The sequence below is a fragment of the Homalodisca vitripennis genome, chromosome 1, assembly GCF_021130785.1.
Source record: "Homalodisca vitripennis isolate AUS2020 chromosome 1, UT_GWSS_2.1, whole genome shotgun sequence".
In the NCBI taxonomy this organism is placed as follows: domain Eukaryota; kingdom Metazoa; phylum Arthropoda; class Insecta; order Hemiptera; family Cicadellidae; genus Homalodisca; species Homalodisca vitripennis.
Genome location: NC_060207.1, coordinates 115,468,718 through 115,488,365, shown reverse-complemented (window position 1 = coordinate 115,488,365; position 19,648 = coordinate 115,468,718). Strand labels below are relative to the sequence as shown.

At 32.8% G+C, this 19,648-nt stretch overlaps 1 protein-coding gene across 1 annotated transcript in view; it reads right to left on the bottom strand.

Moving 5' to 3' along the window:
• The window catches only part of LOC124369755 (discoidin domain-containing receptor 2), a 229,729-nt gene that overhangs the window by 63,750 nt on the left and 146,331 nt on the right, over positions 1-19,648 (bottom strand). Inside the window, exon 4 of the mRNA XM_046827839.1 lies at positions 10,234-10,339. Coding sequence (XP_046683795.1) covers positions 10,234-10,339 — 106 coding nt within the window. The remainder of the gene's footprint in view (positions 1-10,233; positions 10,340-19,648) is intronic.

Below are 19,648 nucleotides of genomic sequence, written 5' to 3'. Positions count from 1 at the left end.
GCACAATGTAACGTATAACATTTTATTAACAATACTGCGTTTTTCAAGGATCAGAATCTATTTTCTTTTTAGGTGTAACTAAGCCGTAAGGCGTGACATCAGGCATAGAAAATATTTAACACGTACTAATTAATTTATGGCGATATACTCGTCCTTTAATAATTACCAAAAACAAGTTATTCATAAAAAATTTCAAGCATATGGCTGAGGGTCCAGAATACTTAAAGCAAGTACCGACCATGTCACTGACAGAAAAAGTACACTACCTGTACTTCTAGAGATACGATGAAAGAAGCTGGTGTTATATAAATAGTTAGTATCGTGATCTGAGTAGTTCAGTGGCTTTTCCAACAGGGTACATTAAACCTGTTGTTTGTTCAATATCTAGAGTAACTATAGCTAACCGTTGGTTCATATATAATATTATTTTTTTAAAAATACTCTTTAACGTTACATATTTCATGGGTAAAATGTTTATTTAACATCTCTAAAAGAAACATTGGTGTATTAAAGCTAACCAGAGGAATTATTTCTTCTTGCGCAATCCAGAGTTCCCTATCACTAGTGCCTATGATCAGTAAAACAAGACTATTTATTGCTTTTTGGTCAACGTGTACTGGGAATGGAGTTTACATTATATATAGAGTTTAATCGATACTTGCATTATTTTGATTATTAACTTTGGCAGAAGGTAAAGCTTTTATGTGTGCGGCGAATAAGTCCCATAAAGAGCCTTCAAGAATAAAAAAAGTGTACCTGTTGTAGCTGCCCTACATCTGCCACCTCGTAGAAGTAGGTAAAGTAAAGTGACTTGCCAATGTCGCCACTTTGAAGTTGGTGAGGAAATGTAGGATGAAATGGTGAACAATGTTGTAACTTGAGTGACACTTGAAAGCAAAGTTGTAACCTCCAATATTGTCGCCATCTTACACAATGAGCCAAATAAATTTATGTTGGCCTACGTCTACAAAGTTTGTGACCTTTGGATTTGTATTGTGACTTTTGAATCTCTAGTTATAAATGATTAAACTATATATATTCTTGATAGGGAAAGGAGTAAAAATCAACTACGGAACAAATATACTAAGACCGAAGTAAATTTAAAGAGCCATAAATGTAAAGTTTTTGGCATATTTTCTTGAGCGTGGCAACAACGGAAACTCAATATTGGCGTCGGAAATATAAATTCTCTCGAACAAGAAGTGCTCATATACGTGAAAATCCTACGAAATTGCGTGCGAAGTCGCGGGTAACTAACTACTAATATACAATAAGCTTAAACTATTCATAAATAAAACATTTTCAGACTAATCACAAAAGGAGGAGTAGGAGTTAGTATCGCAATACACCCATGCTTGTCATCTGATAGCGAGTGGGTATTGGGGAGGAAGGAATCAGGTCTATGCTCTCTCACCTGGAAGTCATAATGGCTTAGCAACTACATCCCACCCACATATATACCGGTACATTATCAACAGTCACAATTTGTTTAGTTATATTTACGTATGTGGCCTACATTATCTAGTTTTACTATAGGCTATAAAATATTATGTATGTTGTTATTATTTTTCTCTTTCAATATGGTTACAGTTAAAAGAAGATTTTCGCGTAAAATATGACAACAAAGTATTACAGTAATTATGAACACATACCACTTCTTCCTTTGTTTTTTATTGATCGATCATTTCAACTGATAGCAAATATTTGGTCATTTGTCATCGTCATATGTTGCAAAAATAGAACACTACGTTTCGAAGATTGGAAACTATCATCTTCTTCACATGTAAAATAAACCTCAAAGCTTCAGTTAAAAATAAATCATACAGAATAATTTATAATGTAATATATGTTTAGTGATTAACTCACAAAAGTTAATTTTGACAACAAAAATGTGTACGTAAGACAGGTTTAGGTATACATCTGAAGGTACATTGTGGATGGAATAACCACCAACTATGTAACAGTACAAGAGAGTTATCACCTACCACATCCATCTAAGATGGCATTATATTGATGATTATACTTATTGTTTAAGGTTTCTCCAGTTGAAGAAGAAAATAGTTTCAAATCTTAGAATCATAGTTTTATATTTTTGTAACAAACATCCTACAGTAATATTTACTTAAATGGGAAGGTTTATGGGAACTGAATGATAAGTAAGAAATTCTATTAAGGTCACTTTTATTCTATTCTATTAAGGAAATTTGGAAACCATAAATGATTAAAATAAATTAAAAAAATAATTGACATACGTTTTATATAAAAAATGGTAATAATGGAAATAAGATATTTAACTCCACACTTACAGTGAAAACAGCACACTTAAGATACCTCGATAACTCTTTTTACTTTAACGATGATTAAAAGATAACAATTCAGTTAAATTATTATGTACTTCGACTTTGTTTATAGGATCAGTATTACTTCTATGGGGAGATCATTAAATATAAAAACAACAACACTTATGGAAATCTAGAGCTATTGTATGTATGTATGTTCGCTAGAGGGATTGTATGTTCTTAAAAAATATTTACTCTACCTTAAGGTAACTTTGTACGCCATATCCCGCCAATGTTAAATTGGACAACTTTGGGTACCATTTAAAAACAAACTATAAATAGTAGAGCAATGACATTTTTTCCCTGTCATAATTTATATATGTATCTACAATGTTAACTTATACTAATTCAAAATAATAATTATTTTTTGTAAAAGAATTTGTTTTAAAAAACTTTTAAAAAAAAATTCACTTTTTATAAATTTATATATTTTTTATTAATAACTGTGGACTAATTTGGTTATAAAACTAGGTTAACATTGTTTGAAATTGTATCCAGTAACTCTGTAAAAAAAATCAGGTAAATCAAACTATTAGTTTAGGAAAAAATGGTACCTACCTATAAAAAAGTTGATTTTTCGCTAGAGGCAAAAAACTGTCTTTATGTGGTTCCTTATAAACTAAAACGTTTCCTGCACCAAATTGCACAGTTGATTCATCTTCTTTGTCTTCTTTGTTTCCTTTTTAGGTTTCTTTTTGGCTTTCCTCTTGGTCTTAATGTTAATTTTATTGGCATATTTAGCCTCCAAAATCCTTATTTGGTCGATATGTTGTAGGCCTAATAACACAGTTTCTACCAGCTTCATTGCAAAGTTTTCTGTAACACTAGAACTTTTCCTAGGGCTCCTGTATTGAATGTTATTATGGCATCCCCATACACCTACTTTTAGTGTAGATAAGGTTACAAAATTTGTTTTTTGGTATTCTGGTCCAAATCACGTTATTTAACGATTCGTTGCAGTTTTGGGTTTCGGCCATGAACACATTTTTTTCAATAACTCTGATGATGTGAGGTCTCGAAATATAGGTTTTATTACATTCATCACAGCTTCTGTTTACATTGTGCTTGTGGTTGTACCTTTCACCAGTAATTTTTGACCTTTGGTATTTGCACCAGGACTGTACGCCCTTTGGACACAGTTCATGTTGGGGTAGGTCGTCAGTGGAGATCTTGTGAAAGTAAGTGGCCCAAAACTGCTGTTCTCATATTTTATACACTATCAGTGTTGTCTCGAATAGCCTTACCATAGTACACTTGTAAGCTATCAATCACCTGATCTGTCAATCTTCCTTTTCCACCCAGAGGTTTTCCGTCCGATAACATCTCACCTCGCATTTTTGTCTTGAGCCTTCGCAATCTACTCCCCATTCTTTTTTGTATGTGTCCAACACATTCCAATTTGCTTATTATTACATCGTCACCATATGGTTTGGACTCAATAACAGACTGAAAAGCACTACTATCACCATCACCCAAATATTTTACATAGCGTAAACCTCGAGTATGGGACCTTTCAAAAACTTGTTTTGCTCCAGCTACCTCCATGGCACCACTAGAACCCTCAAAATTCTTGGTACATTGTTCATCATGTGTATCAGACAATCTCTTTTTGATACTACAGCAACAGTATTTAGATAAACAAACAGCATCTAATACCTTGCCAGTGTCCATACTTGTAACGGTAAACACGCCATTCAGTGATTTATGCCCTCGTTTCTGCCATGTCCCATCGAAACATGCAGCTATATTTTGGTCATCGTCATTTTCTGCTATTGCTTCACGAGCAACTTCAATCATTATTTTTCCGCTACTTCTTCAATTGAATCACTAATTATTTTATTATATTTCTGAAAATCTGGTAGGTGGTCGTGGCAGGTCCATTACAGCGCACAATGTTTCCGCTGCTGCTTTACCTTTTCCTATAGAAACGATGGGCATATACACAGCGCACATTGATGTCAAATACATTTTTTTGGTGTTATCTTACTACTGTAAAAAGGCTTTTCAGATTCACATATACTGCATAACAACACCAACATAACTCTAGACCTTTCCTATGTATAGGTTTCTAAACGATTTCAACACAATTTGTGCCATCACATTCACTGCATTTTACAAATAATGATAGGTTATTGTTCAACACCTCCAAGTCAATAATGAAATTCCCTTTGTATTTTTATCCCTGGAGTAGGTAATCACATTTATTGCCACACAGTTTCACATATCGAAGCTTATTCTCAGAACAGAAAGATCAAAACATCTTACCTCACCATCATCAGGAGAACTAGGCCTAGAGCCTACATTTGAGACAGGGTTAGAAACTGGAGAACTACTAACATTGGATATGTTAGGTGTAGTTGATTTTGATTGTGAATCAAACTGGTTCCCTTTATACTTATTTCTTCCAAACTTTCTTATTCTAGGCATTGTAAAATACACTAAACACTGCAGTTAGCTCACTAAAATACAAACACTGTTTATGTAAACAAACAATATTACAAAAGTATTGTCACTTGAACAATCAGCTGTTCTAAATAATGCTGACAGATGGAATAGACAGACAAATCCAAAGGCTACAGAATACAACTGTTCACCTGTCTTACAGCTTACTATATTAAAATCATGCTACTGGGCTCTTAGTGCATACTCGAAAAGTAAAATAATTGTCACTGACTGAACAATGTATTTCTATTTTTCCTAGCTTATTATTTGACTAATGTATATGTATTATATATCAAATTGTTCAGAAAAACACAGAGAATTTTATAAGAAAATAAAAAAAAATGTTCAAAAATTCGATTATTTGTGTACATGGTTACCTTAAATATACCTCATATACACATGCTCTGTAACAAACCTTTCTAGGTAATGAAAGTGGAACAACATTTTAATATCAATATTAAACCATGAGAAGGAAAAGGAGTCTTACCCGTTCATATACGTAAAGATATAAAGGATTTATGGAACAAAGTATAATTCAGGAGTTAGGTATCTAGATTAATAGGTGACTAATATAAAGACTGAGCGCTGAACATTCTTTGCAGAATCAATGGTCAACTAATTCTTACGGATAAAATAAAAAAGCTCAATTACAGTATTAAATTTGGTAATGTATTGTGAACGTTAAACAGTTTATTCTTGGGGTTCCTATTACCCACGAGAATCAACCAAAACATCTAAAAATTACTCACTGTCCCTCAGAGATATTTTGTTCAGAAATAGTACACAATACAAGTAAAAGTAAACAAGCAAAGTAAGGGATTAAAAAAAAAACCATTTTAAGCTCTGAAACTAAATGGAACAGTAATTTTGATCAAACAGGGCTATTTAACTATCTAACTGTAAAACTCACCTTTCGCTTTAATCCAGTTTTCCATTAGAATGCGAATACCGTATTGAAATGTTAACCTAGTGTATTAATGGAATTACTAACCTAGTATATAAAGAATTGAGTAATTCATGAGAAGAAGAGGATATATAATTTTATGGTAGGCTATGAGGAAGGTTGTTTCTTTATACTTCTTTGTTGTTTATAAGAGATGTAGCCTACAGTATAAATTCCGAAACATTTTTATTAGATTCCATGCTCTCAAAGTAAGGGGTTTCATATAAATCTCAAATATACCGCCAATTCGCATTAATATATATATATATATAAAACATTTTAAGAATTTCATTTTAATAATCAAGACGCAATTTCTAGTATTTATATTCTAATCCAGCAAATCAAATAGCAACTTTAAATTGTTTTTCTTTCAAATTTTAGCGTGTAGAAATAACTTGATACCATGCGACAAGTTAAAATAAAACAATAGGCACAAGAAATATTGAATTTTGCACAGTATACACCTTTCAAGCTGAGTGCATAACGATAACTGAAGGAAGATATTCCTGATATTATACTATTACATATGTAAGTAATACTGAACGTTTTTGTTGTATCTCTTTTAACATATGTACACAAACACAGTTAAAGCTTTTCTGGTTATAAAACTAAAACAATTACATTCACAAGCAAATTTGAATTATGCATAATATGTTACTTCAAGATAAGTACGTATTTTTCTCCTGAATTTCAAACTTACATTAGCCCAATTGCAATACCTATAGTAATAAACAATACTAGGTTTTTACAATATGTCAATATTCCCATCAGTACTTGTGTGTTAGATTAATGTCAATGTTTTTAGAACCTGAACTGAAAATTGCAATTAAGACCCCTATTTCATCGAATGAGTGAAAACCTTTCCCACCTTCTAATATTTTATCCAAACATTTTATGTTTAAAGTGTAAACAGATCAAATAATTTTCATTTTGTCCACTGTCAAGGAAATTAGGTTTCCATTTGACTTTCACAATCGAACCTGTATTTAATTACTATTCCAATTTGTAATTAACAAACAAACGTGTTTTTGTCAACACTAAATGACATGCAATATTGTTAAGGGAATATTTAAATTACGACAGCTTTTTGATCCCGAAGCTATACATACAACTACAGTTTGTTGAACGAGATTCTCGTTTATTTACAGCAATACGTTTATTACACAGATCTGCTACCATTTATCACACAAAAATTAAAAAGATCACCAGCTAGACTCACATACTGGCGTTCAAATGTAGATTACATACATTTTATTTTGAATTGTTAATAATTCATTGCAATTGTAAACTATTTTATATAGTTTAATTAGATATCTACCTGGCTCCATCAAACGTCTAGTAATACCAGCAATAAGTTACATGGATATTTAGGTTTATATACATTAGGAACGGTATTGTGACAATCTTTGCATAAGAAAATTGATTGAAAGCTGCAACAACTAATGAAACTTGTAAATAGAAATCACACGTATTCTGTTATGCAATAAGTCAAAAGTTTAACTTTATATCCGACAATAAACCAACGTATGTTTAGCCTATTTCATAATCTTTCTCTTTGAAAGTCCATATCTTTCTTAAAAATCCTAATACAAGAAAGATGAATCCATTTATTTCTAAAAAAAAAAAAACAGAAATAAAAAGTAAAATTATTTTAGCATTTCTCATCGATGAAGTTAAGGTGAGAAATAAGTTTTCGGTTAGAGTTTGTTTTATTTTACAATCCATCGTTATTTGAAACAACAGCTTACTGGAATTTTTCGGTCACTTCTTAAGGATTTTTAAGGTAAGAAATTTGAAACATTTTGTTATAAGACCAAATAAAAATGATGGAAATTTATAAATGAAACTTGTAAATAATGTATGAGCTATACCTTTAAGATGTCATATTTCATAATGATTTATGGCTTAAGGAAATAATATTCTCAATAAAATATTCTCATAACAGCCGAACCAAATTTTTGCGTTCAATAAGTTCTGGAGTTTTATTCCAAAGTTCTACTCTCAGTAAAGTTCAGGACATTTGAACTCTGTAAGAATTATAAGTTAAGTAATTCCTTTAACCCAATTACACGATATTTGGGGTGAGCAATTTTCCGTTTCTTCACATACATTGGGTTACCCAGTTTTGGTTGTCAGTTTTCGCTTTACTCGTCATAGATTCTACTGTAAGGTATAATCCAGTGAGAAGTGAAGCCTTCTGGAGTAACTTAAACATTATTTTAAGCCAGATATGTTAAGTTTTATAATATTTTAAAGTTTAAAAATATTAACCCAGGTAAAAAGGCCAAGTACATTTTTGGTTTATTTCAATATATATCGTTATTATTTTTAATAGGACAACTTGTTAATAAAATATAACATCATATAATAGATAGGTTACATGCAAAATTTCATATCTATAGATCATTTTATTCTAGAGATGTCTTATAGACAGAAAGACAATTATACAAAAAAGGTGCCACGATAACGACAATTCATATATTGAAATGAAGTTCCATGCAAAATTAAAGTATACAAATGAAATCGTTCTCAACATATCTTGCACATGATACATTAATAATTTTTAAATTAAATTCGGGTTCATGCTGGGATTTATATATTAGATGTCTACACACCAAATCACTATACAATGATGTTGTATGTGTTGGAATAGTTAGGTGACATGTTTTAATATGTCAAATGTTTGAATCTCTTAAGGGTCTATCGAGTTTTGTTTACAAATTTATTTATTCTGCTATATTTTCGTTGCAATCGTCGTGAACAATAAGAACAATGTCGTCCAAATTAGTTTTCCTTATATAGAAATGAAGCTTTATGCACAATATCAAGTCTATATGTCAGTTCGTTTTCTAGATATCGTGTGAATAAACAGACAGACAGAGAAAAACTAAATATTTTCAGCTCCTTGATTGAAGGTTTCGCTAAAGCTCAGCCAATTACTTATACTTGGAACATTGAAGGCAAGAGTTTGGCTTAAATATAAAACAAAGTTACTCAGGAAACATTGAATAGGAAATCTATGTCAGTCTTTTAAATCTACGATAATTAATTCTTTATTGATTAAACTGAAAACCGCTGAATGAGGATTGTCTATAATAATTTTACTTGAAAACATTATGAAGTCGATCATAATAAAACACTTTTTTTACGTTTATTTTATACATTTCAAGGATTGTTTTTTTTATATATACTGAGTTACTTTGATTATATTTAACACTATTGGGAAGAACTTAACCAAAAAAGGTAATGATTGAAATAATATTATTTCAGAACTGTTTGAATATTAATTTTTGAGTTTTATAGTTTACGAATACATATAAAAAGGATACAAAATCTAAGTTTTACACTTTTAAAAACAAACTTTCCGGATTCAAATTCAGCTGTAATTGAAGGTTAACAGAGGTCGTCAGCAGACTGCCATTATGTTTTGTGAATAAGCGAATCCAATACTTTCTAATTAGTGTAGCCTCCCACAGTCAAACGAATGGGGTCTTCATTTCACATTCACAATAATTGAATCCGTAGTTAATTTCCACTCCAATTCGTATTTAACAGTCGGGTGGTTTTTTACCCGTGCAAACAAAGTGACATCTAATAACGTTGAATATTTATCTGATGATAGCTCATTAATGTTGCAATTACACGAAACCAATCGCTCGTTGATCAAATTTACCAGTTGCCGTGTTTCACGAGTACCACGTGACGTGTTGATAGAAGAGTTTCGTTACAAACAATACTGCAAAGGATGAAGTTATTTTATGAGTTTATTATTAATACCGAGTAAGGTCTATACAAGAACACCTTATTTCTCATATAGATTAATAAAGTAGATCTAATTAGACCCACGTTAGCTATACGGCTGATTAATGACGAAAAATAACAAGGCATAAGGTGATTATTCATTAAATGCATTAACTGAGAAAAACAATATTTATATTCACAATGATCGTACGAATACCGTACTTTTTCATATTTATTTGTATATAAAACAGACCTTATACTTATTCCCTTCCCTAAAACCTCTCACCCATTGCCCATAACAAAAGACCCAGAGGTTATAAAAAACCTTTAAGATGATTAAAATAGACTAACGCATTAGTTAACACATGGATAGAATATGAGTCCAAGGGTCATTCAGGATACTACCAGTTAAAATTTATTCAAACGTGTTCCAATATAGAAAGCCGTGCAATAAGATCAAACATGTCCACGCAGGAAAGATTCATGGATAACCAACAGGCAGGAAGAGGCAGTAATTTGAACGACGTGATTAAGTATAAAGTTATCGAATAGGAAATGCAGTGAATATAATAGAAATAGAAATAGAAAATAAAACCAACGAAAACAGTAGCGGTATTTAGCTGAATTGATACAGAGATTTATTGACAATTGGAGGTGCTGTAGATATAAAACGACTATACAACTTCATATTGTAAGAGTGACTTGATATTTCTACACGAAGAAATCCTGAGTAGAGGTTAGTATTTACTGGTAAAGACAGAATCTAACCTGCCATGGTGGGCTCCGACACTCCCAGAGTCGTAGGCCGAACTGGCTGAGATGGCACGGTCAGGGATGGCGCCAGATTCCATGCCCAGGGGTGAGTCGCACTGTCCTGGAACATCAGGAAAAGTATTTAGATACTATCAGAACTTAAGTTTTGTATAAAAGTCTGCCATGGTGGGCTCCGACACTCCCAGAGTCGTAGACCGAGCTGGCTGAGATGGCACGGTCAGGGATGGCGCCAGATTCCACCCCCCAAAAGTGAATCCTACTGCCCTGGAACATTATCAACAGCGTTGAGATACTTTAACAGTTTTATTGGCACATGATGGGCTCCGATATTTCCAGATTCGTAGGCCAAACGGGCTATGATGACGCGTGAGTCGCACTGAACTGGAACACTCACTATTCATCCTATATTTAGATAAAATGTGCATGAGCTTATTGCAATGAAGTAGTGAAGTTCTATTTTGAAATATACTATATAGCCTACTCAATATTCTGGTAATATTTCACGAAGTACTTTAAAGAGGAGAATTATTCTAGAATATGTCTGCTAGTTATCTATTGTGTAATTAAATAAATTCCTTCATCTTGCTCGTCCTCAAATTTATAAACTGGAAAAAGTGTAACGTGTGTCCCAAGAGGTGTTAATGCAGTTGAGCAGCTATTAGATGAGCAATAATACATCGCTAATCTTGAATAACTGTTTCATACATGCTGAAAACATATATCAAAATGTGAAGAATTATTAACATTAATATTTACAACATAAACAAAATAATGGCTGAGAACAATAACGCATAGTCAAAACGGTAGCAAGCACTAGCATTAAAATGTCGTTCTTTCATATTATAATATTAATTTTTCATTTTATTAATAGTTCATTATAATTTTTGGGAACTTATTTTTCTGATAGAACACGCCTATTACCTTACAAAAGAAGGTACTTTGGGATTATACCGACCACACCAGTATGAAGAACACAAAAATTTAAATTTATAGAAACAAACATTATAGAAAGAAAAAACAACTCTTTAACTACAAAATTAAAAACTTACAACGATTATTCTTGATTACACTCAGCCACCCAAAATGCGAGTGCCTCCGGCCGAAGGTACTGCCGAAGTCCGCGCTGATGTCAACGAAAGAATAACATCCCTCGAGATAGTACCTATCAATAAAATATCGAATTGTAGAGGGGCTGATCAGAAATATAATTGAATTGTAATGGAAAAGCAATTATGTACCGTGCAAAAAACTTAAATAATCGTGATGCCGCGCGGCCTGCCGTAATCGGGATTCTCGAGAAAGATAAGATAACAGCGACAACAATTATACCGATCGCAATACCTGGAAATGCTTGTTGATTGATGGAATGTTAGTTCTGTTACTCAACTACATAGTTTTATAACGTTCTAAGTTTATTGAAAAAAGTTTAAACGTTGGGGGCATATAACGGAATCTGACCGGCAATAAGTCATGATCTTGTAAAAAACGAATGGCCCCCTCTTCACTCCTGGGTAAATCCCAAAGTCTCATAGTGCCACCCATCACTAATCTATTACACACACAGTAAAACACGGAAGTACAACAAAGCGACGCACCGCTCAACGGGCGGCGAGACTCTGCAATCACGTTATCTACTAGACCGCTCGACTTTGACCTCTTTATGAGGATGGGGAGGGGTTTGCAATAAGACAATTCCTGTTTTATATTGACGAAATATTGTTCTATGCTAATCTAGTAATCAGTAGAAGCAAAATGTCAAATAACGATTCATATCTGGGTGTGGTCGGTATAATCCCAAAGTACCCAAAAGAATTTATTGAAATTTATACCTGCCTACCGCTAAGCACTGGTAGTGTCAAAATAAGCCCTAAAATGAAGTATGGTTTGGATAGATACAATTTTAATATTTGTCCAATAAATTGTTTTCCAAAATTAGACTTGCAGACAATAAATTTGACAAACATAATCAGTTCCAAACAATAAAGCATTTTAATACGGTATGTAAGCAAAACGTTACAACGGAATATTGAAGGACCAGACAAAACGTAAGCGGAATACACAGACTGACAGATAAACAACTACACGATTTTAAATATACCTTTCATTATACTGCCTAACTAGTCCTTAATGAAATACAAATAAAATATTTAAATATTAAGATTTCATGTCCTGTAACATGTTAATCACTTAGGTTTTCTAGTTCAAATTACGCCAAATATTTTTAAACATAACTGAAATCTTGAAGTATTTCGCCTCGATGTGTAGAGCCATCTTAGAGCCACCTTCAGTTGGTTCGCTTAAGATCTTAGTTGTCAGCAATATTGCGACGCGATATGGAACAGAAAACTTAAAATAAACATGATTTTTCGCTTACGTTATCACATTTTTGTAAAATTATATAAGGATTACACCAACGTTTTAAAAAATAATTATGACACGTACCTTTTTATTTATTAGGATTAATGATATTCCAAATTAGCAAATTATAAAATTGTTTCTTCGTCAAATCAATTAAATATATCTTTATTGACATTGAAATATATATAACTAGCCCAACAAATACAAACTGAGAAACATTTAACTAACCGTATGTCTTAAATGTAACAATAATGAAATACGTTGATGATTTACTGTACGAAATACGCTTCATTCCGATACTACATTTTATCATTTCAAATTTTAATTTTAATTAAAACTTTGACATTTTGATCTAGAATAAAAAAGTATATGAATGTTTGCTGATAATTTAAGCGATCTATGCAGTAATTTATATTATAAATATGCAGTAAATGTAGTCTTTTTTATAATAATCTATCATGTTGGATAGTTGTTAAACTAATTGTTATTCTTAGCGTCATTTCTTTGGTTTTTACATTATGTATTAGCTGAGCGTCAGCGAATCCTATTCATCCATTGGCAGAAACATTCATTTCTGTCTGTTAACTCGTCTGTACGATATTTCAAAAATGAACAGACCAAAGGCTTGAAGTTTTGGATGAAGCTTTATTTATATTAGCAACACTTCGATAGTAGAACACGTGACTCAATGGGATTTGGTGAAGCGTTAGGGAATATATGTGCATTGGTCTTATAAGTAACCATTACGGGAAAGAGAAAACATCACAACAAATAAATACGTAAATATAATACTCTAAAAAGATTAACACTGGTGATATATTTACACAAGTACCCTGATTATCCTAACACATACAACATTATTTTATAGTAACTCGTGTGAAGACTTTTATTATTCAAGCACTGATATGAATCCCAATTTATTAAACAAGAAAAGTATCGTGTGGCAAGATATGTTCAGATAGATTTTACAAGTAGACTTTAACTGTAGTATTAGAGTTCAGTTATAAAAGAATGAGTTATATGATGCATCATTTTCGTACAGATTCTTTTTTGGATGATTAAAATTTTGTATAAAACTTCAACAAAGCTTGTTACGACATGTAGAGTTGCGTGCTTCTACCCTAATTGGTTAATAAGGTAGAATAAGGTTGGTTAATAAGGTTTCATCCGCAATTGTTATTAGATTTTTCTAATAAAATTTAGCTTTTACTTGTTGGAAAATTGTAGTGTTGACAGTCAAGCTAGGAGGTATATGTTCTTATGGCAAATTATTATTGGGTCTACTTATCAAAAATCACCTTATTTACTGTAACAGTAAGGGTTTGAGAAGACTCGTATCTTAGAATACGAAAAGCACTAACAGAATGATAGTGTATCATTATATAATCCTTAAATTACTATTACTTCATAACATAAAACAGGTTTACTTTGGGAAATTATTTTTGACACCGTTCAAATTGGATCAATCAAGTAATAAAATAAGCAACGTATATTTGAAATACTAAAACAAAACAAAAACATTACAAAAAGAATGTTAATTTTTCAATAGTGATATTGTGTTAATAATAATAATGATACGTGTTAAGTTCAGACCTAAGGTGATATGAGGTGGCCAAAACGCTTAGTCAGTGTTTTACCGATCAATGTTTACCTGAGATTAAAGCAACTGCTGTGATTGACTCAGATTAACCTGTGATTAGGTTTGTCGCTTCTGTGGTTTGGGAAAACCATAGTCTGCACTAATTTGCCGATAAATGCAGGGTGTCCTGTTTCACGTTACCTTTGTATGTTCCATTGCAAGAGACCATTAATTAATTGACTTTGACAAGTCTTAATTAATAGACTGGAATCGTCTATAAATGAATAAGTTGTATGTTTTCATACGATTTGTTCGAAACAGGATTGTACTGTGGTCGATTCCTTATAATTATATCCGCTTATGTACTGTAGTTCCATCTGGAATGTTCAGAAATAAATATAAAATAGTTTTATTTCAGTAAAAAACTTGGTATTAGAGTATTTTTGGGGAAAAAAACATATGTTAGACTTATTTGAGCATTTTAAATGCATACAATCTTACTCAGAAAATGATTTATTCAACTCTGATGAATATAACTCAGAGGTTTATTTGCCAAAACTTTCCAAAATGTATGGATCTAACTCACACTGAACTTGCAAGTGAATAATGTTTGTAATGATCAGACTAAACGCCTTTCACTGATGACGCAATAAAACCGATTTTAAGTAGTAGTCTTTAATGAAGAAAAATTTATGACATTTTTACGGTTAAATAGCCGTGTAGACAAAAAGTCAAGATTTGAGGACATATAACGGAATTCAGTCAGTACTAAATTACTTTTTTTCTCTAATTTATTACCTCTCCAATTTATTTATCTTTAAAGAGTATTATTTAATTCCATAAAGTATATCATGTCACCATCACTAAAAAAGACCAGAGCTACTACCATTGTTTAGTTCAGTAACGGTGTACAGTACTGTATCGGCACACACAGAGGCCGAGTGTGTGAAACGTTATCTCACAACAAAGGTTAATCCGATAACCGGATGCTGGACACTATCTCAGTGTGAATGTCGGTCCCTACATCCGGCCTACAGAATAATTTTGTTTCCTGTGCTATTGCTCTGAAACGTAATACACTTAGTTACTTGTTGCTTAATTAGGGCATAGCTTAATTTTGATATTATTAACAACATTGAAATGTTCTATTGTGTTATTTGAAACTTTCATAAGCCATGGGTGATATACTAGTGCTTACTTAAAGCATAAAATATACTTACTGCAGCACAAGCTGCAATTATGATGAAGGAATAAATTATTTATATGGATCTAGTTTTAATTCGTTTACATTATTCAGGACAATCATTACCGCTTTCTCTTTTATATTAATGATTCAAGCTGTTTTATACGTTACTTTTTATAAACTTTACTTCCGTATCACGTGTTAAATCAATCATGTCTTCTATAGGTGTCGCTTACTTGTAAAGCATCGAACGTTTTAAAAATATACTCTGATGGAAGCTAATGTTTAACCAGCGTGCAATATGATTGGAATTAGCAAATAAATACATATAAATTATAACATGTAATAGAAAGCTTCAAATTATTATGAATAGCAATAAAATATAACAAACATAATATTATAAATAAACGACTATCAACAATAAATTGACAGTCCTTAATATATTATATAATAACACACAATCTAGAAATGTGATGTAATAAGAGCAATATGAAAGTGAAGGAATTAATCATTGATTACATTATTAATACCAAAAATCTTCAACCCTTAAGCATTATGTTTAGTACAGACAGGCTGTCATAAAACAAGTTACTGATATTGAAGATTCGTAGTATGCTCTAGACACTGAAAAAGATAATATAAAACACTAATTTGAAGATATATTTAATGAACTGTTATTTGTATTTGGACAAAAAAGTAAATCTTTGACCATTACACCCCTTTTAGGGTATATCTATAATACATTTATATAAATATTAATGTTCTTATAAACAGAAAGTTAAACCTAAATCGCTTCAACGTGATAAGAGCACCTCTTCATCTAGGTTATAGTGGATGTCTGTTGTATGGACCAGTCGGAGCTGTTTTGTACCGTAGGTGTTTCTGAAGGATCGTTAATAATAACAATGATATACAAATACTTCAATCCATTATATACTTTATTGTATTATATTAACAATATACATTGTACTACAGTCAACAGATTTTTCAATTCAGTAAGTAGTCCCCTCATCGACACATTCACACACGTTCATTCCTACAATTATACACACATACATTCAAAACACAGCCACACTGACTTCAGATCCAGCACTTTGAAATATCTCAGCGGTTCGTCATGAATTCGACAGAGTAAAACTCATTGGATATCAAAAGGCGTTTGAGAAGAGTTCATTGATTTGGGTTATAATAAATGTGTATACTTCAGGGAGTTTACTAATTAATCTCAACACCAACTTGTCGTGGTAGGTGTTGAGATAATATCAACCTATGTTGGTGAGTTCTCTCTGCCTCTTATTTCATACTGATGATCGCTACCGCCACGAATCAGAGCGCATCTAAATCTGTACACGTATCACCTTAAGAATATAGAGGCACGGCAAAGTCAGCTCTCCCAAGTCCTTAAAAGCTTCCTTACACGACTGTATATAATTCATTATGCCGATTATTTTAAAAGCCTTTTTTAGTCTAAAGACTCGCTTCATTTTGCTTTTAGCACAACCATAGGCCATTTTTAAAACTCCCGGGGACAGAACATTGATAGATTCTGCACGGATGCCTGAGGTGACTCTACCACCATATCATGCACACGTTTGCTCTAAATAAGCTCCTAGGAACATTCAGGATCAATACCAGAGATTTTGCGGGTTAACTCTCTTCTAAAGAGTCATCATCCACAAACACAACCGGCAACATGCCATGACGAAAATAGAAAATTATGATATTAAATTTATACTCATTAGTTTTCAAATTGATTTCAAGAAATATAGAATGCTTGCATTTCAAGTGTACGAAATGGTTTATAATTCTTATACTGACTTGCTTTTTAAAACAGAGACTCGTGTTGTCAACATGTTTTCTTTTTCTAACCGGTGCAACAATTTGTCATGATACACACAGTCGAAAGCTATGGACAGGCCGAGAAATACGCTAAGCACATCACATGTTCTTGCTACGTCAAGTGTGGATCTGTTTTTCTAAATTGAAACTGTTCTAGAGTCAGAATTTCATTATTTTCTAGAAGGTTTTAAAGTCTTTCATAGAAAATCTTTTACAACATTTTGCTAAATACTGGAAGAATTTAGATTGGACGGTAGTTGGCTGTCAGACAAGGTTCGCCCTTATTTAAAATAGGGATTACTTAGGTAGTTTTCAGAAAAAAATGGAAAATACCAGTTTAAAATGAAAAAATTATCGATTTTGTGAGCGGTCTCAATATGTGCTTGAAGCAACATTTGAGTAGCTACACTGATATCCCATTCATATCGCACGTATTTGTAGTTCAGTCTCTGTGTGACTGAACTACAAGTATGTATTCGCAAGTATGTATTCAATTCATGGTCCTGCAAATATCCAAAATGTACTTTACTGGATCTTGTTGTAAGTTAAATATATTTTTTTACTATCAGAAATAATTTTGTTCTTTGTGTTTTAAACTCTAGTGATTTATTATCAAACTGTTATGTGTAATCGTTGCTTTTTTAAATTTTTACTTTATTTTAACCACATATTTAATTTATTAGTATTGTATGTGTAGTATTTTATTATAGACATGTCGGTCCCTGGAATGTCGTGAATTTGTTCAACTATGTTAAACATAGGGAGCAATGAAAATAATGATAAGGTGTCTAGGCGATGTCTAGGGAAGAGCTGTGCGCGTTGATTAAAACTGATGCGGGTATGATAAAAGTTATTGCCTGTAATCAAAACTTAGTGGCGAACATCCTGTCACCATGCACCCTCTTATCAACGTTCTTGAGGTCTCAGTCTGCGACCGCCTCGTTGCCTGCGGTACCTGCTGTGTCTGCTATGCCTGTTACACCACCTGCACTGGATTCCTGTGAAACACCCGTCTGCTACACATCCGCCTTCGATCTCTCATAGTCTGACGATCCGCCTGGTCTTTGAGAACAACTATATGCAGTCAACGAAATACCTGAAGGCCCGGTGGCGGATATTGCCCGACTCACAAAAAGGATTGAGTTGAGAGAGAATACACACAAGTAAGTTACAGAAATCATTCTACAGAATCGGACACTCGTTTCCTTCAGTTCACGGACCAGATCCTTCAAGTGAATAGATCCCGCGTCGACCAGAACGCCCGCGCTTCCAGGACTGGTCTGGTATACAGTGTGACCTATCAGGACAGTCTGTCGCGTGTGCGCGTTGTGCCGAAAACACTGAGATCAAACATCAGCAAAATTCGTGCGAGGCTTTAAATATGAGGTTTGACCAAAAGGACCGATGTTAATATTAAAAATAAAAACAACATAAGTACAACAAAATATCTCCAATACATATACAACATAATTTCCAAATCCTGAAAAATAAATACCACCAAATCATAAATCTGAGAAAACAAAATCAAAATGAAGAAATAAACAAATCTCCCCCATAATCCGGCAACCTTCCCAAACTCATATTTCCCTCTTGGCATCAATAATTATCAGAGGAAACAGCCATGGCCATCATATCGATAAACTGGTAAGGAACACGAGCGCTCCTGGAACCTCAGTTGACGGCGTGTGACGCCCGGTACAAAGCTGCTTGACGTCCTAAGCCCGAGACAAATATAGCCTCGACCCGGAACGCGCTGTGAGGTGATGATGGGTATTGAATTTAAAATTGGATGATATGTATAATATATTAAAATACTAGCAACTTTACGGTAGTTTATTACGTACAACTCTGAAGCACACTTTTGTATTAGTGCATTAGTAAATGCATACATTACCTACATTATTACAAATACTTCATTACTATAATGCTTCTTCACATTATTTATTTACTGATACTTATAAAACCTTTTACTCTTGAAGTTAGTTGATATCCCTTAAAGATTTTAATCTGAACTTATACTAAATGTTTATTTTTCTACTAAAAACTGCTGCACTGAAAACGGAAACCAAGTGGCACATCAGATTGATAGCTTCAGATGAAACACTTTTTATTAGTTAGTTAATTAGTTTTAATCAAAACAGCATTAACTATAAAAATACTGATGAACCCCTGCATGTCACTGTTTAGTGTACGTAATCACGTTAACCCGCGACCAGAATTACTGTTGTGACAGAAACAGGTTAACTGTTGATTGGTACAGCCTCATTTGTGGTTTGGGAGGGCCTTGTTTGTGTGCGGGCTAGACAATGTTGGTGACGCCATGTACCCTAATTGGATTCTGATAAGATACAGCCACTAGTTCTTAGAACATGTTTCGTATTGGACACAGTTACTTAATTCGTTTTTATTGAGATTTAGAATAATGCACAAAAACAGCTCTAATTATATAA